General features: G+C 44.7%; 1 protein-coding gene across 1 annotated transcript in view; it reads right to left on the bottom strand.

Moving 5' to 3' along the window:
* Positions 1 to 22,677, bottom strand: part of DRD3 (dopamine receptor D3) — a 35,255-nt gene extending 12,578 nt beyond the window's left edge. Inside the window, exon 1 of the mRNA XM_084841679.1 lies at positions 22,396 to 22,677. Coding sequence (XP_084697805.1) covers positions 22,396 to 22,677 — 282 coding nt within the window. The remainder of the gene's footprint in view (positions 1 to 22,395) is intronic.
* Positions 22,678 to 23,735: the final 1,058 nt, after the last annotated feature.

Below are 23,735 nucleotides of genomic sequence, written 5' to 3'. Positions count from 1 at the left end.
CAGAAAATCTATGCCACAAAGCCATTTCTCAGATCATTATCCTATAAACAACAAAGCAGGAGCCAGAATTTTTATTTTTGGATAATGCTGCTAGTCCTTACCTATAGCAGTGGAGGCTGGTGGCTCCAATGTCAGTGGGGTGGTGAATCCACTCTGGGTTTCAGTCAGGACCAGTCAGAACTCTAAAGGAGTGATCCATAGCTCCCTTAAAGTTCTGACTGGGTTTGACTGAAACCTATAGTGGATTTACCACCCCACTGACATCGCAGCCACCAGCCTCCACTGCTATAGGTAAGGACTAGCAGCATTATCCAAAAATAAAAATTCTGGCTCCTGCTTTGTTGTTTATAGGATAATGATCTGAGAAATGGCTTTGTGGCATAGATTTTCTGCATACCTACAGCTCCAGATCTCTTGGGACACTTCTCACAATACTTTAGAAAGACTGGAGAGTCAGGTCTAAAGTTCTGTGTAAACTTAGCATCTGAACTATAATACTTCTACATATCTCTGAGAAAAGATGCATGGCTTCTACAGTTTTACCCCAAACATTGTAGTCTGTATATGGAGAGATAAAATTGGAAGTAGCCTCTGTCTTATTGATGAAGAGTGAATTATTCCAGGAATTAAATCCTGTTCCAGAGACAAATCCAAGGTGGGTGGATGAGAAGGCAGAAATACGTTAACTAAACTTACCCCCCATTTTTTCCCGTCACAAAAGAACCAAAGCATCCAACCTTGAAAACACTAATCATTCAAGTGTATCCTTCCTAGCAGATCTCTTGAAGCATTTTGAATGTCCTAGAGAAGTCAACAGGGGAAGTTTAACATTTTCTTCCCCTGCTGCAGTCCTGATGGAAAATCTCTCCCACTGCTATTAGCTGCTGCTGCTGCTGCCGCCGCCGCTGCCACCACCACCACCACCACCACTACCACCACCATCATCCTGGGGCTAATAGCAGTGCAGCAGGGGGATTTTCACTGTGACCTGGCAGTGGAGAAAAAGGTTAAGCCTCTCCCAATGCACTGCAGTCCTGATTAAAATTGGGCATCCCACCCCTGCAATTAAGATGCCTAATGACACAATTTAGTGTCATGTCTAGTTTGGCCCTCAGTGCCCCTTTCCTCTGGTCCCTGACTTGTAATGACCCTGTGTGATGCAGTAGGTTTTTGTTTTTCTTTTAAATCCTCTCCTTACCTCAGCAACCCAAAGAGCACTGATAAATGGGAAGGAATTAGCCACAAGGGGGCTAGCTTGGCCACCAGGACTATATATACCCCTAAATTACATTATAAATGGGTAGTTTCCCCACCTTTCACTGAAGAGAGCAGTGGGACTCTGAAATGCCTGTACTGAGTTGTCAGTCTAGTTTGGGGCATAAGCCTATGGGGATGGCCGTAAGCCTCCGAACGTGGAGTGGGAGTAGCAGCAGAAGTGATCTTAGCCTCCATGCTCACCCCCCACTCTGTATATTTGCTAGGCTGGCATTTTCATCTCTGTAGCTGAGGCGTCATGGAGGGGGAGGGAAGGAGGCTGGGGAGGCCTGGGGATACGGTGTAAGTTGTCCTCTTTCCTCCCACCGGCACACCCCCTTTCCCTTCCCTTCGAGGTCACCTTTGCAACCGTGGAGAGGCAGCTGGCGCAGTTCTCTCCACACCGGCTGCAAGGGTCAGGGAGCTCAGCACTGTCTCTAACCTCGGATCCAGGAATCTGAACTATCCTATGGCCCCTGCAGATGCTGTCTAGGGGCCATCACCGAGATCTACATGTGTTGTACTCATGCACATGATTATTTTGTCTCGTGGGATCTGTTGTTTGGTTTCACCTTCCCTGTTCTCACCCCACAGCACCAGCCATGGTGGGGATCATGTTTGGACATTCAACTTCACTCCCACCAAACACCTATGAAAGCAAAACGATCCTTCTACTGAAGGTGCTTGTGTATAGGTTACCATAATAAGGACATAATAACCCTAAAGTTAAGCAGTATTCAACGGGTAGACTCCTGTTCACTTTACACAGAATATAGGGTATATAGAATACTCTCCTAGCACAGAGACAATCATGTGGGATCACTCACAGCTCTCCAGGGATGTCTGTGAACAGCAGAAAGTAGCTAACTGCTTCCAGCTCCTTAGCAATGGAGGTAATCAGGCCCACTTAGGCACCCAATTAACAGAGGTTAATATTTAAGTCAGACTAGTTTTCCACCAGCTTCTGCTGGTACAGTAGCTGTGCCCCCTCTTGGTCTGGATACAATTATTCATAGACCAGGTTTGCACAATCACTGCAGCCCACCATGGCTTATTTAAACAAGCCATGGTGGGTTGCAGCTCATGCCCATGGCCATTTTGAATATTCAGCCCTCAGTGTGGGAGGGGGGTTACCAGGATTTGTCATGTCATCCAAACCCAGGCGGCAGAGGTTATTTGAGGGTTAGACAACTCTAAAATAACCCTAAAACAGACCACGTGTTATTTTAGGATTGTGTCATCCAAATCCAGCTGTCCGGGTTCGGATGACACAACGAACCATGGCACCCCCCCCCCCCGGCCAGGGGTTGAATATTCAAAATGGCCACTGGCGCCTGCTGCAACCCACCATTGTTTAAGTAAGCCACCATGGGCTGCAGTGATCATGCAAACCAGCTCAGAGTCTAGTAATACCCAGGCTAGACTTCTGTAATGTGCTATATGTAGGGTTGCTTTTGAAAAGTGTTTAGAAATTGCAACTGCTGCAGAATACAGCAGCTAGATTAATACTTGGGTCTGACTGCCAGTAGCATACAACACCAGTAGCAAAAGAAATCATCACAGGTTGTCTAGTTTATTTCTGGGTTTAGTTCAAAGTGCTGGTCTTGGTCTTTGGACCCCTAGAAGGCCTGGACCTGGGCATCTAAAGGACTGCCTTTTCCCTCATGAACTTGTCCATCAAGTAAGATCTGCTTTGGAGACCCTTCTCTGGCTGCTTCAGATGGGCAGCTACTGGAGGTCGTGCCCAAGTGCAGAATTTGGTCCTACGTATACAGTAGCTGCCTTGTGCATTCTTTACTGTTTCTTAAGGCACTGTCCATCTGTTCTCTTAGGCCTTGAATGACTTTCTGTGATGCCTTTTTTCTTTAATTACCTGATCTGCTTTTATATTTGAGCTAATTCTTTTAACTGCCTGGTTATTGTGCTGTTTTATTGTTTTTTAGTATTTGTATGTAGTATTGCATTTGAAATTGTTTTATTGCAAGGTACCCTGAGGTACGGTACAAATAACTCAGATAAAAAATAAATATTAAATACTCAATACTGCCAATTCTACCTTCTATCTCTAACCACAGGGTCTCTCTCATTTGCCCTCTGATCTGCTGTGGGCTCTACAGGGGAGCAAGAGGCAAAGAGAAGTATCCATGTGTAATGTTTAGAAGTCCACAGACTACTTCATGTTTTACCATACTAAAAACTGGAACAGTTCTGACCCAGCTTTTATTTAGGAGCTCTTTTCCTACACAAGCTAGACCTGGTCAGGCAGCCATGATCGATTCTAGTAGGCCTCAATTTAAGTATTTGTTTGATACTGAAGTTCTTGTAATAAAATACTACTCCACTTAGACTACATTTTCCTAGGTCATGAAGAATCTTAAACCATGTAAGAGACTAGGCACTCTGTCAAGGTGGGCTCTGGAATTCCTCCCCACTTCCCCCCCATCCTCTCATATACTCTGTGTCCCATGTAGTTGGGTATGCTACATAAGTATACATTTGCTATGCTACGTTAGCTCCCTAAAAATGTGATTTCTTGAGTCTCTGACTTTCTCTCCTCTCTTTCTAACCTTTTGCAAAGAGATGTCTTATGGCAGAGAAACATCACAAAGGAATTAATACTGATCTAGATGCATTCATTTCCCATTGGGCTGGCAGTGTGTTACCTTCTTTTGCCTCCTTTAATTACCAAGGCTGCTCTGTAAAGAAGGAAGAAGAGATAAATGATATAACTGAGAAGGCTTCCTGAGTTTATAGTGATGAAGGATTTAATTTAGTTCAGTACAGTTTATAAGGAGCCAATTTGGGGTGGTGAGATGTCCTACTTTACAGAGGACAGTCCTCTATTTGGAGAGCTGTCAGAGGACAGCCCTCTGTTTGAAAGTGTCCTCTGTTTGAAAGGCTGTCCAGTGCAAGTATGTTTTCAGAACCATAAGGAGGGAGAGCAGCAGGGGCCTTGCCGTGGCCCATCAACAGTTAACACCTGGACCGCAGACTGGGCTGGCACACAGGCCACCTGGTCAGTCTTCCCCACTATGGTGGGATGTATTGCATTTCTATTCAAATTACACTTACAATTTCTTAATTTGCATGTACACATATAAATTAGCATATGCAAATATTATGTACATTTGTGTCCTATTTGTCCTCTTTTGGGGTGATGCGTTTCCTCTTTTTTGCCAGTTTTTTGGCAATGCGTAAGTGGTCAGCCTAGAAGCCATTCAGTGAATAGCGCTGTGACCAGAAAAGGCAATAGAAGGCCTAACTGAAGGCAATTAAAACTACAGGAAGCTAGTAGAAACCAAGGGTGTGATTCAGTAAAATATTTCTCCTACTGCTCTTGCGTTATATCTGTGGAAGCCCCAAAGCGGGAGAACACTCCGCCTGTTACTGAATTTCAGTAACAAAAACCCACTAAATGCGAATGAATGATTGAAACAGGCAGCATCTGTTCAGCCACCTTTCATGGTTCTATAGCCCTGGGTTTGATTTGCTCATCATTATTCATTATTGTTTTGTTTCATGCCAGCTTTCCCACAGAAAGAAGCACAAGCCTGTTATTAGGCAGAGAGAGATTTGTTGCAGAAGTACATAAAAACGTCCTTGATTTTCTACTTTAACAAACAAAACCAAAAAAAGGCTGGAATCATTTTTGCATCCAAACAGCACTTGATAGGTAAATATGACAGACAATTCCTTGTGTGTACACCGTTCAGAGACTGAACTTATAACATTAAATTCCAAATACATCTTGGAAATAAAAAAACAAGTTATACTGAAGACAAAAATAGTTTGCATGAAAGGCACTTAAACAAAAAGCTTTTTGAGAGCCATTTCCAACATAATGTTTTGGATACAACATTAAAAAAACGAAGATCATGGCACCTGGTCCCATCACTTCCTGGCATATAGAAGGGGAAGAAATGGAAGCAGTGACAGATTTTACTTTCTTGGGCTCCGAGATCACTGCAGACGGTGACTGTAGCCATGAAATTAAAAGACGCTTGCTCCTTGGGAGGAAAGCTATGGCAAACCTAGACAGCATAGTAAGAAGCAGAGACATCACCTTGCCTACAAAGGTCTGTATAATCAAAGCTATTGATTAATCAAAGCTATTGATTATTAGGCTTCAGCAGTATGTGAACCAAGAACTACCGGAAGTACAAGCTGGGTTTCAAAGACGCAGAAGAACTAGAGATCAAATCGCCAACATTCGCTGGATCATGGAGAAAGCAAGAGAATTCCAGAAAAACATCTATTTCTGCTTCATTGACTACACTAAAGCCTTTGATGGTGTGGATCACAACAAACTCTGGCAAATTTTGAAAGAGATGGGAGTACCAGACCACCTTACCTGTCTCCTGAGAAACCTGTATGAGGGTGAAGAAGCAACAGTAAGAACTGGACATGGAACAACCGATTGGTTCAAAATTGGGAAAGGAGTATGACAAGGCTGCATATTGTCGCCCTGCTTATTTAACTTATATGCAGAGAACGTCATGAGAAATGCCAGGTTGGATGAATCACAGGTCGGAATTAAGATTGCCAGGAGAATTATCAACAACCACAGATACGCAGACGATACCACCCTAATGGTAGAAAGCAAAGAGGATCTAAAGAGCCTCTTGTTGAGGGTGAAAGAGGAGAGTGCAAAAGCTGGTTTGAAACTCAACATTAAAAAAACAAAGATCATGGCATCTGGCCCCATCACTTCCTGGCATATAGAAGGGGAAGAAATGGAAGCAGTGACAGATTTTACTTTCTTGGGCTCCAAGATCACCACAGACGGTGACTGTAGCCATGAAATTAAAAGACGCTTTGCTCCTTGGGAGGAAAGCTATGGCAAACCTAGACAGCATAGTAAGAAGCAGAGACATCACCTTGCTGACAAAGGTCTGTATAATCAAAGCTATGGTTTTCCCAGTAGTAACATATGGCTGTGAGAGCTGGACTATAAGGAAGGCTGAGCGCCAAAGAATTGATGCTTTCGAACTGTGGTGCTGGAGAAGACTCTTACGAGTCCCCTGGACTGCAAGGAGGTCAAATCAGTCCATCCTAAAGGAAATCAACCCTGAGTGCTCATTGGAAGGACAGATACTGAAGGTGAAGCTCAAATATTTTGGCCACCTAATGCAAAGAGAAAAGTCACTGGAAAAGTCACTGATGCTGGGAAAGATTGAAGGCAAAAGGAGAAGGGGATGGCAGAGGATAAGATGGCTAGATAGCATCACCAATGCAATGAATATGAACTTGACGCCGGGAGAGAGCGGAGGAAGGCCTGGCATGCTGTGGTCCATGCAGTCACGAAGAGTCAGACATGACTTAATGACTGAACAATATGTGTTTTGGAATAATTACTGTGGATGCATATAGTACTCCATTAGAATCTGTCATTCCAGAACTATATACTAAAATATAGTGCCATAAACTAGATCTATCCAGAAATCTAACTTCAACTCACAGATATGTCTTTGAGCATTTTGTATGAGTGAACAATCCCCATGAAATGCTTTCACATATCTGCTTTTACATGAATAATTCACATTTTTGCATTCCACAGGAATAATTCCATCAGCTAACGTGCAGCTCTGTCTTACAACAGAAAACTTGTCCTGTGTGCAGAGGTGCCATGTGAGATTTCAGGAGGGCAGGGAATTCTCAGAAAAGCTTACAGATCTAGTCTTGGATATTTAATATTTAATTGTGAGGAAGAAAAGGAAAAAAGCAATATATTTTAAGAGCATTTGTTGCGATTACTTTTTTTACATCACAATAACTGTACTAACTTTACCGGCACAGATCAATAAATGCTCTTTTTGGAAAGCAAAAAAGCTGTGTGTGTTTTTGGAATGCATAATATATATAGGCCCACCTATAACGGTGGAAAAACCTCTATTGCAGTGGAGGTGAAAGCCTCTCTGAACCCCCATAGATTCCTAGCTTTCAGCAGGCAGGAAGGTGAGGTTTAAACCTCCCCATCCCTATCCACTGAGATGTGTGTGTGTGTGTGGGGGGAGTGAGTATGTGTGGGGAAGAATGTATGTATGTCTGTGTGTGTGTGGGGGGAAGAGTTTATGTGCAGTTAGGGGGAACAGCATTTGTATGTGTGTGCGCGCGTGCACACTGTGTGCGCGTGTGTGTGTGCGTGTGTGCATGTCCATGCACACACGTGTAAGGCCCCCCTGCTCATTCACCACTGGATGTGGTCCTCAGGGCCAAAAACATGGTGCACCCCTAGTTCATAATAATAGCAATGCCATGTATAGAACCCATGAGTAGGACAGAAATATAGATGTTTCTGAAAATCAGTCAAATGTGGTCTGAAACACTGGGAGGGGTCAATGCCCACCTGTTCTCCCTCTAGATGGCATCTCTGCCTGAGGGTGGCATATGCTGATTACACTGGCCATGTTCACAGAGAACACAGCCCATCTTCTCCCACTTGGCTCCCCCTGCAAGCGCGAGCAGTTAAACTAACTGAAAATAGAGAGCTTATCCGAACGTCCAAAAGGTGTGACATCTGAACCTGGGATCCTGGTTTGTTATGCCCTTTACCAGCCAGGATCATAAACCAGGGTTTGTTTTTAGCTATCAAATACTGGCTTGTTTGAGAGAAACAAACCAGCATCCTGTGTTTGGATGTCATCGTAAGCCTTCTGTTTCTTGTTAGTTTAGCCACTTGCGCTAGCAGGAGTAGCCAAGTAGGAGTGAATGGAACCCTGTGTTTGCAGTTTACTTTTTTGTGTGAACGCATCCACTGTGCATACATAGAGCCACACACAGAATAAGAGTAAGGCTGGGGAGACACAGGTCCAAATTCTGCTCAGCCATGAAACTTGTTGAATGACTTTAGGCCAGTCACTATTTTTCTGTCTAACCTACTTCACAGGTCTGTTGTGAGGAGTAAGATGGGGAGAAAGATGCACAATGCCCTGAGTACCATGGAGGAAGAGCAGGAGAAAGTGGAATAAATACATGTAGAATATAGCACAAAAAGGGAATCCACTGGATTTTAAAAGATGGGCTGAAGTCCATTCTTATTTACATAATGTATATTTCTAATTTGGAAGTAGCTTCAGTGAAGCCAGTACAATTACTGGCAGCTGGAAATCAGATTAGAGACCTAATTTATTTTCCATTATCTCAGCTATTTTTGCCTTCATTATATATAATGATTTCAATGGAATTTACTTCCATGAAAGTGCGCTGTCCAAAGCCTTCAGCTCTATCTCCTCCTAAAACAGGTACTTTTCATAGACTGCACATTCTACTCAGATCTCTTCAGAAAACAATTAATGAGGGTATCACTTAGGGCACAATCCTATTCAGATAGGTGGCTGTCTCTGAACTCGGAGGCGACTGCCTATCCAATGCAGGGCAGGAGAAGCACGGATGGGATCATTCTCTCCGCGCTTCTCCTGCCCTGCATTTTTGGCTAGACAAACGATTGTGGCTGTCTAGCCGTGGGAGGGCAGAGCGGGGGAGGAGGCCACCATACGACATATTGGATGTGTCGTACAGGCATTTCCGCCCTCCCCACCCTGGAACACCCCCCCTGAAAGCCCCTTTTCTGCCCCTTCATGCTCCTCTTGTAAGCATGGAGCACAGGGCTTTTCCATGCTGCCTCCGAGGCAGTGCAGAAGTGGGGGGAGGTCAGTTCTCCGGGAACCAACCTCGGAGCATGGGCTCCAACGTCAGTTCCTGGAAAACCAGATATACTATGGCTGTCTAGACACTGTCTAGCAGCCATAGGATTGCTCCCTTAAAGTGCTTGATCAATTACTGAGTGAAATATGTTATGTACAGATGATAGAAGACCAAGGGTGCAATCCTTATGCACGTTTAGACAGAAAAAAGTCCTACAACTCCCAGTATTCCCCAGACAGCCATGGAGGCTGGGGAATGCTGGGAGTTGTAGGACTTTTGTTCTGTCTAAACACTCATAGGATTGCACCCCACCACTATGTAACAGAGTCACCTTTTCTGCAGTAATAAATAGAAATCCACTGAAATGTTTGCATCAGTTTGTTTTCTGTGCTAGGAATTTCCATAGTCCCCCATGCACATGCCCAACAGCTTTAATTTGTGGTGACTTTTTATATGCAGCTTAGTACTGTGCTGATATTTTGCTGCTCTATTGTTTTAATTTTGATTTAGGGAACAGTTCTATGCATGTTTTGATTTAGGGCACAATCCTATGCATAGCTGGCTGGGGAATGCTGGGAATTGTAGGACTTTTTCCATCTAAACATGCATAGGATTGTGCCCTTAATTTATTTTTAATTGTTTTGTATGTAGCTGGGTTTTTATGTTTTCTATTGTATTTGTAAGGTTTTAATCTTCTGTAGACCATCCATGTTGCTTTGGCTATTAGTTGGTATAGAAATGTAATAAATAAATACTTGTTGCTTGTTGCCTTGAGTGCCATTCCTGGGAGAAAAGTAGCATATAAATGTTTTAATAAACAAACAAATAGTTAACGAGTCTCCATATATTGCATCATAGGGAATTACAAATATAGGGAATATGATATTTGAGTTAATGAAATGGACGCCTCAGCCATACTTTGAATAAACTTCATAAGGCAGGGGTCAGCAAAGCGGACCCCACTAAGACACCCTTGCACTGCCCCCCACACCTTATGCAGCCCGAAGCCACAATCCCCCCTACCTCAGCTCTGCAGTGCCGAAGCCCTAAGGATCAGGAAAGTGATCTGTTGACTTTCTGCTTCCTCCTTAGGGCTTCATCGGTGCCTAAGTGAGCTGGCAGGGTGCGGAGCTGGGATCATGGTTTGGGGCAAGTAAAAGTGCCTGGGGGGGGAAGGTGTGTGGAGGGGGGCAAGAAAAGTGGGAATCCAGGCGAGGGTAGGCAAGAAAAGTCGGAGTCTAGGCAAGGTGAAAAACAAGTGGGAGTCCATGCGAGGGCAGGCAAGAAAGGTGGGAGTCCATGTGAGGGCAGGCAAGAAAGGTGGGAGTCCATGCGAGGGCAGGCAAGAAAAGTGGGAGTCCATGTGAGGGCAGGCAAGAAAAGTGGGAGCCCAGGCAAGGGCAGGCAGGAAACATGGGAGTCCAGGCAAGGAAGTGTAAGAAAAGTGGGAGTTCAGGTGAGGGCCGGCAAGAAAACTGGGAGTTCGGGCAAGGGGGTGCAAAAAAAGTGTTGAGAGGGAGTTGCCCATCCTCTGTATGTGTGTGTATGGGGGAGGAAACTGAGGTTGATATCCTTTTTATTTTTATTTATTATTTAATGTATTAATCGCCCATCTGGCTGGTCACCCAGCCACTCTGGGCGATGTACAACATACAATAAAACAATAAAATTCTACAATAAAAACATTTTCTAAAATACCCCACCCCACCCCAAATGCCTGCCTGAAGAGCCACGTTTTTAATGCATGATGGAAGCTCATTAAAGAGGGGGCATGATGGAGTTCCCTAGGGAGGGAGTTCCACAGAGTGGGGGCCATCACAGAAAAGGCCCTCTCCCTCGTCCCCACCAGTCTAGCTGTCCTGGCTGATGGGACAGAGAGAAGGCCAGCCGAGGCTGATCTTGTTAAGCAGCCTGTCTGGTGCTGCTGGAGGCGCTCCTTAAGATAGACTGGGCCGGAACCATATAGGGTTTTAAAGGTCAAAACCAACACCTTGAATTTGGCCCGGAAAACAACTGGTAACCAGTGCAACTCCTTCAGCACTGGAGTGATGTGATCTCGCCGGCGGCTGCCTTTAATCAGGCGAGCTGCCGCATTCTGTACCAGCTGCAGCTTCCAAACCGTCTTCAAGGGTAACCCCACGTAGAGCGCATTATAGTAGTCTAAACGAGAGGAGACCAGGGTATGTACTACCGATGGGAGCAGATGGTCGGGAAGGAAGGGGCGCAGCCGCCGTATCAGATGGAGTTGATACAGCGCTGTCTGGCTCACAGCTGACACCTGAGCCTCCATGGACAGCTGGGAGTCCAAAATGACCCCCAGGCTGCGGACCTGGTCTTTCAAGGGTAGCCGTACCCCATTCAACACCAGGTCAACATCCCCTAGCCTCCCACCAAAAGTACCTCGGTCTTGTCAGGGTTCAGCTTTAGCCTATTCCTCCCCATCCAGCCACTCACCGTCTCCAGACATTTGGACAGGGATTCTACGGCCAACCTTGGTGAAGATTTGAATGAGAGGTAGAGCTGCGTGTCATCCGCATATTGATGACACTGCACCCCAAACCTCCTGATGATAGCCCCCAGCGGCTTCACATAGATGTTAAATAGCATTGGGGAGAGGATGGAACCCTGTGGCACCCCACAAGTAAGTGGCCACGGGTCCGAAACCTCCTCTCCCAGTGCTACCCTCTGGTACCTGCCGGAGAGGAAGGACCGGAACCACCGCAATATGGTGTCCCCAATGCCCAACCCCTCCAGGCGGTCCAGGAGGATACCGTGGTCAACGGTATCAAAAGCCGCTGAGAGGTCGGGGAGAACAAGGAAGGAGCATTCACCCCTATCCAGAACCCTCCTCATATCATCTACCAAGGCGACCAAGGCCGTTTCTGTCCCATGCCCAGGCCTGAAGCCCGACTGAAATGGGTCTAGATAATCAGTTTCTTCCAAGTGTGCCTTCAACTGCATCGCCACCACCCGCTCAACCACCTTGCCCAAAAATGGCAGATTTGAGACTGGGCGAAAGTTGTTCAAAACTTGAGGATCCAAGGAGGGCTTCTTTAAGAGCGGTCTTATCACTGCCTCCTTGAGGGCTGATGGCATCCCTCCCTCCTCAAGGGAGGCATTCACCACCACTTTGATCCCCTCACCCAGTCTCTCTCTGCAGCTCATAATGAGCCAAGATGGGCAAGGATCAAGTAAGCAGGTGGTCGGCCGTACCGATGAAAGCACCTTGTCCACTTCATCAGGAGGAAGAAGCTGGCCTGGAACCGATCCCACAAAACCGGTTTGCCACAGGCCGCCTCTTGCTCACTAACTGTATCCACAGCGTGCAGAGTAACACACCTAATCTGATCAATTTTATCTGCAAAGTGCCTTGCCAAGGCCTCACAGGAGGCCTTAGAATGCTCCAGTGGTTCCGGAGCCACAGGACCAACCAGGCTCCGGACCACTTGGAACAGCCTCCTGGGACAGCACTCTGCAGACGCGATGGAGGCAGCATAATATTCCTTTTTTGCTGCCTTCATTGCCACATGATAGGCTGAAGATACAGCTCTAGCCCGTGTCTGATCGTCTTTGGAGCGAGACTTCCGCCACTGGCACTCTAGCCGTCTCACCTCCTGTTTCAGAGCTTGTAACCGCGGATTGAACCATGGTGCAGTCCGAGCCCTGTTCAGGGGGAGAGGGCGTTTCGGAGCCACCTGATCTAATGCCCCAGTGATTGCGGCATTCCAGCCACCGACCAGGGTCTCGACTGAGTGGCCATTGGCATGCCCCAGAGAATCCCCAAGCGCATTCAGGAATCCATTTGGATCCATAAGACGCCTGGGGCGGACCATTTTAATGGGTCCTCCACCCCTGCGGAGGGGTTGTGGAACCGGGAAGTCCAACGTCACCAGATAGTGATCTGACCATGACAAGGGGGTGGTGGATATACCCCCGACTTCCAGATCACTCCCCACTTCTCCAGAAACAAACACAAGGTCTAGTGCATGACCGGCTACATGGGTGAGCCCAGTTAGAATATGGTGCAGCTCCCAGGAGGCCATGGTCTCCATGAAGTCCAGAGGTACTCCTGTGAGGATGGCCTCCGAATGTACGTTGAAGTCCCCCAACACCAGTAAGTTAGGGGACTGTACACGTACATCAGAGACCACCTCAAGCACCTCGGGCAGGGAGTCAGTCGTGCAGCGGGGTGGAAGGTACACGAGCAGAATCCCCAGACTGCCCTTCGGGCCCAACCTCCAGTACATGCACTCAGCAACCTTGGTCTCCTGGAGAGGGCGTCTGGTGAAGACCAAGGACTCTCGGTAGATAACAGCCACTCCCCCTCCCCGATCCCCAGCCCTCGGCTGCTGTGCATACGAAAATCCAGCTGGACACATGGCTGCAAGGGTTGGAGCAGCAGCCTCGGCCAGCCAGGTCTCCATAATACATGCCAGGTCTGCACCCTCATCCAGGATCATGTCATGGATGAGGGAGGTTTTCTGGGTAACAGACCTGGCATTGCAGATCAGCAATTGCAGAGCAACCCTGTGGCACCCCACAAGTGAGTGGCCACGGGTCTGAAACCTCCTCTCCCAGTGCTACCCTCTGGTACCTGCCGGAGAGGAAGGACTGGAACCACCACAATACGGTGTCTCCAATGCCCAACCCCTCCAGGCGGTCCAGGAGGATACCGTGGTCAACGGTATCAAAAGCCGCTGAGAGGTCGAGGAGAACAAGGAAGGAGCATTCACCCCTATCCAGAGCCCTCCTCATATCATCTACCAAGGCGACCAAGGCCGTTTCTGTCCCATGCCCAGGCCTGAAGCCCGACTGAAATGGGTCTAGATAATCAGTTTCTTCCAAGTGTGCCTTCAACTGCATCGCCACCACCCGCTCAACCACCTTGCCCCAAAATGGCAGATTTGAGACTGGGCGAAAGTTGTTCAAAACTTGAGGATCCAAGGAGGGCTTCTTTAAGAGCGGTCTTATCACTGCCTCCTTGAGGGCTGATGGCATCCCTCCCTCCTCAAGGGAGGCATTCACCACCACCTTGATCCCCTCACCCAGTCTCTCTCTGCAGCCCATAATGAGCCAAGATGGGCAAGGATCAAGTAAGCAGGTGGTCGGCCTTACAGATGAAAGCACCTTCTCCACTTCATTCCTATGCATGTTTGCTTGGGAGTAAGCCCTATTAATAACTACTGTTGCATCTTAATTGGTTATTCCCTTGTTTGTGATTGGAGGTTTGCCCCATAAAGTTTATTTAGCCTGGCTCTGATAACTACATTTCTCAGATGCTCTTGAAGAACGAACATACAATGGAAGACAAGAGCTATTGGAAAAAGATAGGATAAAAGTTACACTTTAATTCTGCTTGATGAGACCTTTCTGTCAGAAACAAGCTACAGATTACCAAGTAAATGTGGTTAGAAGCATGATTTTGTCTTCTCAACTGAATATAGTGTAATGATCATGTACAGAATACCACTGGCACTGACTGATTCTGACGCGACCCAACACTTCATGGACATTATCTTTTGACAATCTGTCATAAACTTTTCTTGGATAGCAATGGCAGCTTCCTATTATTTCTAGTCCCAGTAACCCATTCAACTCAAGGTCACAAATCGCAATCATAATGAAGCGATGCAATTCAACCTAACTGTTTACCACATTTACCGATTATCCTTGATATTACCCAGTTGGCCCTGCATGACAAACATATCCTGGAAGATAGACACGTCCTTAGGTTGCTTAGGAAACCAACATTACTAGGTATATAAATTATCAAGACCCTGGAAAAGGCACATGAGGAGGAGAAAGAAACCAAAGTGACTTTGAATTGCCACCTGGCCACCATAGTTTTGTCAGCAGGGAAGGGGTCAGATCAGCTCTAACAAGCTCAGCAAGGTATCACTACCATTTAAAAAATCAACTGTGTGTGTTTTCTATCTAAACATGCATAGGATTGTGCCCTAATTTGTTTGGGAGCCTTTAATACTTAATTGATAAGAAAATTAGCTTAATCCAATTTATCTTCGCTTCCAAACATGAAGGTTTGCTATATATCCCTTACTTGAAAGAGTAGTCTCTATTCCATTTAATAAATTGCAACAAGGTCATACTTACAGCCACAATAGCTTAAAAAAAAAAACTGTGATAGATCCAATTCCTGCTTATAGTCATTAATCCCACAGTCACTCTTCTGCTTCAGCATTTTTATCAGATAGATTCAGAGAGAATTGAAAGACAAGTTGACACTATGAGTACTGCAAAAAACTTTCTACAGATTGCTGACAGAAAAACCTCATTTTTTTGTTGGCAGTCAATGGTTGACATCCCAGATCCTTAACAATTATTGTCCCCCACTTAAAATGGGCCAATTGGGATTTTACGTACAACAAATCTTACATATAAGTTGGTGATATCAAGGCAAAACCTATGCAGTTCACTGTTTAAACCACTGTCTTATGTGTTCTCTGGCCAAACACCCTCCATTTTCATCCATTGACATGTACAGTACAGGCTTGGGTACTACGTCTTGGATTTTAGGGCAGAATGTACTACTTAATGGAGTGGAAAATGTGTGGGCCAGAGGAAAGCTCTTGGAAATCAGCTGAAGACATTTTCATCAAGGGCATCTGGACAAGCAGAGGTCAAATGCACCCTTCAAGAGGAAGCATTAATGATCCAGCTGGGTATTCTTCCTTTTGCCATCCAGACTTTAATTCTGTCCCCCCAATGCAGCAAATGCAAGCAGTGTGTGGAGACAAGTTTTCTTAAAGAAACAGCTCTTCCAAGCACAGAAGCATCTGCTCTATTGGGGGCGGGGGAAGGGGGCGGAAGCAACTTAGTAGTATTACTTATAGAATACATGCATTATTTGTTTATTTGTTTGTGTCACCTGAAATTTAAGGTAGCTAACAATTAAAACACATATTAAAATAAGCAAACCACAGCAGTAGTAACAAAACATCTGAACAATCTTATTACATAGAGATTTCTATGAGCACCAACTTTCCACTCTAGGCAATATTTATCCACTGAGGCTGAAGAAGCTGAGGTTGATCGGTTCTATGAAGATCTACAACACCTTCTAGAACTAACACCAAAAAAAGATGTCCTTTTCATCATAGGGGATTGGAATGCTAAAATAGGAAGTCAAGAAATCACCAGGATAACAGGCAAGCATGGCCTTGGTGTACAAAATGAAGCAGGACAAAGGCTAACAGAGTTCTGTCAAGAGAACACGCTGATCATGGCAAACACTCTTTCCCAACAGCACAAGAGGCGACTCTACACATGGACATCACCAGATGGTCAATATCGAAATCAGATTGTTTATGTACTTTGCAGCCAAAGATGGAGAAGCTCTATACAGTCAGTTAAACCAAGACCTGGAGCTGACTGTAGCTCAGATCATGAGCTTCTTGCTGCAAAATTTTGGCTTAAATTGAAGAATGTAGGGAAAACCACTAAACCATTCAGGTATGACTTAAATCATATCTCTTATGAATATACAGTGGAGGTGAGGAATAGATTTAAGGGATTAGACCTGATAGACAGAGTGCCTGAGGAACTATGTCCATAACATTGTTCAGGAGGCAGCAACTCAATCCATCCCAAAGAAAAAGAAATGCAAGAAAGCAAAGTGGCTGTCTGAGGAGGCTTTACAAGTAGCTGAGCAAAGAAGGGAAGCAAAAAGCAAAGGAGAAAGGGGAAGATATATCCAACTGAATGCAGAGTTCCAGAGAATAGCAAGGAGAGACAAGAAGGCCTTCTTAAATAAACAATGCAAAGAAATTGAGGAAAACGATAGAATGGGAAAGACTAGAGATCTTTTCCAGAAAATCAGAGATCTCAAGGGAATGTTTTGTTTTGTGCAAAGACGGGCATGATAAAGGTCAAAGAAGGCAGGGACCTAACAGAAGCAGATGAGATTAAGAAGAGGTGGAAAGAATACACAGAAGAACTATACAGGAAAGATCTGAATGTCCCTGATAGCCATGATAGTGCGGTCACCGAACTTGAGCTGGACATCCTAGAGAGTGAAGTCAAGTGGGCTTTAGGAAGCATTACTAACAACAAAGCTAGTGGAGATGACAGCATTCCAGCTGAGCTATTTAAAATCCTAAAAGATGATGCTGTTGAAGTGCTGCACTCAATATGCCAACAAATTTGGAACACTCAACAGTGGCCACAAGACTGGAAAAGGTCAGTTTACATTCCAATTCCAAAGAAGGGCAATGCCAAAGAGTGTTCAAACTACCGTACAATTGCGCTCATTTCACATGACAGCAAGGTTATGCTCAAAATCCTACAAGCTAGGCTTCAGCAGTATGTGAACCAAGAACTACTGGAAGTACAAGTTGGGTTTCAAAGAGGCAGAAGAACTAGAGATCAAATCGCCAACATTCGTTGGATCATGGAGAAAGCAAGAGAATTCCAGAAAAACGTCTATTTCTGCTTCATTGACTATGCTAAAGCCTTTGATGGTGTGGATCACAACAAACTGTGGCAAATTCTTAAAGAGATGGGAGTACCAGACCACCTTACCTGTCTCCTGAGAAACCTGTATGAGGGTGAAGAAGCAACAGTAAGAACCAGACATGGAACAACCGATTGGTTCAAAATTGGGAAAGGAGTATGACAAGGCTGCATATTGTCGCCCTGCTTATTTAACTTATATGCAGAGTATGTCATGAGAAATGCCAGGTTGGATGAATCACAGGTCGGAACTAAGATTGCCGGGAGAATTATCAACAACCTCAGATACGCAGATGATACCACCCTAATGGCAGAAAGCGAAGAGGATATAAAGAGCCTCTTGTTGAGGGTGAGAGAGGAGAGTGCAAAAGCTGGTTTGAAACTCAACATTAAAAAAACTAAGATCGTGGCATCTGGCTCCATCACTTCCTGGCATATAGAAGGGGAAGAAATGGAAGCAGTGACAGATTTTATTTTCTTGGGCTCCAAGATCACCGCAGACGGTGACTGTAGCCATGAAATTAAAAGATGCTTGCTCCTTGGGAGGAAAGCTATGGCACACCTAGACAGCATAGTAAGAAGCAGAGACATCACCTTGCTGACAAAGGTCCGTCTAATCAAAGCTATGGTTTTCCCAGTAGTAATGTATGGCTGTGAGAGCTGGACTATAAGGAAGGCTGAGCACCAAAGAATTGATGCTTTCGAACTTTGGTGCTGGAGAAGACTGTTACAAGTCCCCTGGACTGCAAGGAGGTCAAATCAGTCAATCCTAAAGGAAATCAATCCTGACTGCTCATTGGAAGGACAGATACTGAAGCTGAAGCTCAAATATTTTGGCCACCTAATGCGATGAGAAAAGTCACTGGAAAAGTCACTGATGCTGGGAAAGATTGAAGGCAAAAGGAGAAGGGGACAGCAGAGGATGAGATGGCTAGATAGCATCACAGATGCAATGAATATGAACTTGAGCACGCTCCGGGAGAGAGCGCAGGACAGGAAGGCCTGGCATGGGGCCATGGGGTCATGAAGTGTTGGACATGACTTAACGACTGAACAACAGTGTCTCTAGGCACACTGGCTTCTGTGGCTCCATTGGTTCTCTGGGTTGTAGCATACATACAGACATACAGTTTTTTCATCTGATTCCAGGTCTGTAGCCAGTGGCATTTATTTAAGGTGTCCATTGTAAGTAAGTAAAAGCTTATAGGAAAAAAGGAAAGGTTCCTCCTGTGCAAGCACCCGGTCATTACTGACCCCTAGAGGGATGCCGTTTTTCCTCAGCGTTTTCATAAAAAAGCTTAAAAAGTTAACATAATTCTTCCTATTAAAAGTACATGTTTCTGATACTAATAATTCTTTTGGCTATTAAGTATTCCACAAGGAAATAACTCGTTAGAAAAGATTATGTATATTGTTACAAGTTCCACTGTGTGAGCATAATTGGGTCTGCACTGTAATATTTTTCCTTTTCGCTTTTGATCTATTCTCATGTGCCATGAAAAATTAATCATCAGTATTGCTACATTAGTATTGTCAATCAGGAGCATATGCCTTTTAAGTTTCTTTTAATTACACCTTTATTGTGGTTTCCCAGCCACTGATCAAGAAGAATGGCACAAGCATGACTATAAATCATGCTTGTTTAACCTGTATAAATGCATATGTTTTGCATAACTTTATAGGGCAACTGTGTTAGCCTTCTGTTTACAAATGCAAGGGTTATATGTAGCACACATATATACTAACTGTTCTAGTTGTTCAGATATTTTAATAAATTAGCATGTGCTTTTATGGGCTACAACCCACATCATCAGATGGTATAAGTGGAACTGGAGGCTTTGAGTATGAAAAGAGAATTAAACAGGCAGATCTACAGCAAGCTCTCTATCCTTTTAAAGTGACAGTTACAAACCACAAAGCGCACTTAAACCTTTATAATGTGCATAGAAACCACAGTCCCAACTGAGTCCCTGATTAACACAATCAAATTTCCTTATCATCTCTTGGCCCCCCATCTCATGTTCCCAGCAAGCTCTGAACTGTCACCCTGAGGTCCTTCATGGTATGTCCAGAGAAGCTAAAGTGTTCACTGACAGGCTTATTGATGTTCTTATGCTTGATGTCTGATTTGCACTCATGTAATCTTTGTCTTAAAGATAATCCTCTTTGGCCAATATAAGTGGCTTTTGGGCACTTGAAGCAGGACATCAAATACACAACATTGGATGATGCACAGGTATACTTGCCCTGGACATGGTGGGTAGCCCCATTGAGTCCACTTACATTATCACTGGTTGTTGGTTTTTTTAATTAATGGGCACAGTGGGCATTTATGTTTACTGCAAGGTCTGGTACCTTGCTCTGAGTTCAGTGATGAGGTTTTGTCTCTGGCCAATGATCTCCTCAGGTTAGGTGGCTGCCTATAAGCTAGTGTAGAAGAACCTCTTCTTATGTCTCTGAGAGTGAGTTCATTTTCCAGGATGGGCCTTCGGTCTCTGATAATGTGCCGCTGCACCCTTAACTGTGAACTATAGGTGACAGATAAAGATGTTCTGTTAAGCTTTCCATCTTGCTGATATTGGAGCAGTTTAGTCCCAAAGGATAATTTGGCCTTAATAATCTTGCCGTTTACTCAGTTTGTGTGATATTTTAACTTTAAGAATGCTTGTTTAAGTATATTCAATTGATTGTCAAGATCTCGTTCATCAGAGCATACAGGTCTGTAAACGCATGGCTTGGCTGTATACAATGGATTTTTAAGAATGTGACAAATGTGACTAATGTGCTTGCATGTAGATATGTGTATCTGTCAGTAGGTTTTCTGTTTTGTATGCATTTGGTGTAATAGTTGCATATTTGGGACCTGATTTGCCCACAGCTTGGTGACCAAAGTCATTAAGTGCACAATCCTATCTGGATGCCCATCAGCCTCTGAACTTGGAGGAACAGGGAGCTGCATGGGGTAGGGGGATTAGGCAAATTGTGTGCATTGACTTAAGCAAGTGCAAGAGCTTTCCGTGAAGGCAAAGCTACCATTGGATACTATCTTAAGGTTGCAATCCTAAGCATATTTCCTAAGAACTAAGACCAACAAAAGACAATCAGACCTTTTTGGGACTGAGCTGTAAACTTGCAGTCCTACACACAGCTTAAATTGCTAAATTAGTTAAATTGCAGTGAAGTCAAAGAGATTTAGTGAGCCCAACTATGCACAGTCTAATTTAGTTCAATTGTTGCAACTCTTTCATGTGTCTATTCCCTAAAATTGTTGGAACCATATCTAAACAGAAAGAACACATTCATTTGACACAATTGGCTCATATGTCAGCTCATTTAAAGCAATGGTTCTCAAAGCATGACATGGATTTTTCTAGTGGGATAGTGCAGATGCCAGGGGTGATGTGAGCTGTAGAATTGCTGTCTTCTTTCCTGACAGGTTCTGCTTTCTACAGAAAACATGCAGAAATTCATCAGGTGTAACACTTCCCACTTTGTAGTTGCACTGACAGGAAGACAAACTTGTTGAATCCTATATATTAACTGCAAACTTATTCTCTAAGGGCTCAATCCTATGCATGTTTAGACAGAAAAAAAGTCCTACAACTCCCAACATAGCTGGCTGGCAAATGGTCACACCCTAAGTGTCGATCCTTATATAGCCAAAACAGCAACGTCCACAGATAAGAGGGAAGTATTGGCAGGTTCGCGGGAACCCTCAAAGTTCCCTTAAAGAGTGCCCTCAAATTTGTCCAACTAAGAGGTTCCTTATGTCAATTTTGTCAAACATATAGTGTAATGAGATGGGGGAGGGGGTTGAGCAGGATAACTTCAAGGTCCCTTGAGGTTATCCTGCTGAATGACCTGACAGCCCACTGTTGGTCAGTTTCCCTTGGGACCCCGTGGCAAGTGCTATCTGGCATTATGAATATGCAAGCCCAGGCTGAGGGGTGCCCTGGCTTTTGGGTTAAACAACCCTTGCATAACCTATGGTCTGTTTTAGGGTTATGTGAGGGTTGTTTAATGGGGTCAGTTGACAGGACAAGCCATGGCAACCCCTCAGGGCTTGCATATTCATAATGGCAGCTGGCAGGTCCACAGGTCACAGGTAAATTAACCCATGATGGGCTGTCCTGTCATGGCCCAGTGATTCTGTGGTCGCAGTGCTGGGGTCTGGACAAGAGAAGGGCTGCTGATGTTGTCAAACTTGCCACACAGGTCTGCTTTGTCAAATAAAATACTGGCTCAGTGCCTTTTCCTTTGTTAAGGAGATCTTTCTTATTGCTGGACTCTTCTGAAAGGAGAGAGCCTTTGGGGAATCAAGGCTTAGTTTCTCCCCTGTCTGTGTAAGACAAACTTCTTTTGTGAAGAAACAGCAAGTTTAGCTTTTGAGGCAGAGTGGCAACTTTTGGGAAAAGGCTCACATAAGATTATATTGGAAGGTCAGAGAGACCTTAGTTGGAGCTCTGAAAACATCTTTAGGTTGCAAAAGCCCCTCTAGAAGCCTAAAGGGGAACAGTATCTGCTGGAGTGTTAATGTTGTGAATCACCATGTATGCTCATCCTGTATGACTAAGTAAACCATATATCCCCAAAATCCCATAAGTCTCCAGAAACCTCATCCCAAGGAATCCAAACCTAGGATAAAAAGTTTTCACCCCTGGAGTTCCAACCATTTGGAGAATTGGGCTGCAAGGCATAATAATATGATAGAATAATTAGTGAATGAGTGGGTGGCTATGTTCACTCTTGTTTTCCCTGGACTGAATCATTCACATGCCCAGAACCCAATGTCCATCTTTTCTAATTTACCAGTTTTGTGTATCAATGAGATAGCTCCCAGTGCCATCTTGGTTGAATCAATTTTGGCCCAGCCGCATGACCTGCAACCAACAATTCAATAACTTGAAGGTGGAGAAAGGATCAAGGAGAACCAATGTAGACCATATCTGAGACCATGTAGACCATATCCATCATGCATAAATGCCCAAAAAGACATACTCTGGAACTGGCAGCCTAAACTGTACTCACCTCAAGGTACACCACCCATGGCATCACCAAAGTGGCCACAAGCAAGTCTGCTACAGCCAGGCTCACCACAAGGTAGTTGGTGGTAGTTTGTAAACTGCGTTCCCTCAAAACTGCCAGGCAGACTAGGACATTCCCAAAAATGATGGCCAAGATCAAGATGCAGTAACAGAGTGCATAGTAGGCATGAGTCTGTGGCAATCCAGGTCCTGTGGAGTTATCTTGCCAGAATGGGGCTGATACAGTTGAATTGGGACAGCTACTGATTCTGCTGAAGGGTGTCATTGTGAGACAGAAGGAGATCTGCAAAAGAGAGAGAGACACCTTCTGACTGTATGTGTGGAGTGCTTGGAATAAAGCTTGTGTTCAGGTTTCACCAGCACTGTTCAGCCAAATTATTCCACTGACCAAGGGTCAAAGCCCAGAACAATCACTTACTTCTTAGGTAGATCAGTGGTGTCACTAGCTCACTAAGAACTTTGCTTAAGAGAAACTACATTGAGCTTTCTCTGTGTAATTGTGCATTGGTGTGTTTCATCTAAGATGGTATATAACATCAGCCAAAGAAATACAGCCTGGAGGAAAGTGGTAGTTGTTAATATTTCCCCAAATGGCCCCAGGCACTGGGGTGCTTTTACACACTGAAGGATACAAATGTAATAAGGAAAGAGTGGCCAGCCTCATTTATCACCAGATGTTCTTACACAGATTGTACTTCCCATGTGTCTTACTACTCCAGATGCACTCTTCACATACCTTGCATGAAGAACCACAATCACTGGCTCACCCAGGCTCTCTTGGAGCCTTTTTCACAGAAGAAGAAAAATTAGGGAAAGCGAAAGCATGTGGTGAAGAAATCATTTGTGCACCGTTTCTCTCAGGCCTGGAGCAAACAGACAGCAGTGTTCAATCTGCCCATGGGAGATCTACTTAGGAAGCCCAGCAGTAGATCGCTCAGTTCCTCTTGGAGGCCTGTGCCCATGGCAACTGTATTACCTGTCTTATGGCCACCCTTGAATACCACATAGTGGTGTAAAGTATTTACATATGAAGGAGTCTGATCTAGCTGAAAAGAACAACAACATGGGGGATTCAGGGAGAAAAATTAATCTATGGACTTTAAAACTTGGCCTTCAACTTGAGGATATCGGTGGTACCAACCCTCTTTCTTAGCAAGAACAGTAACAGGTTATTCAATATCTGCGTACAGCCAATCATGATTTCCAGAGAAGCCGGCCTCCTTTGCTGGGCAGGACCCTAAAGCCAGACTTGGTTCTGAACTGAACTGCAGTTAAGACGCACTCCTTGCTGCTTTTTCTTGAGGGAATGTCAATTCAAGCTTT

Source organism: Heloderma suspectum, chromosome 3 (genome assembly GCF_057233095.1).
Source record: "Heloderma suspectum isolate Gila_16-S chromosome 3, 16-S_ref, whole genome shotgun sequence".
In the NCBI taxonomy this organism is placed as follows: domain Eukaryota; kingdom Metazoa; phylum Chordata; class Lepidosauria; order Squamata; family Helodermatidae; genus Heloderma; species Heloderma suspectum.
Note: the sequence above shows the minus strand (reverse complement) of the source record. Positions and strands in the feature narration are given on the sequence as shown.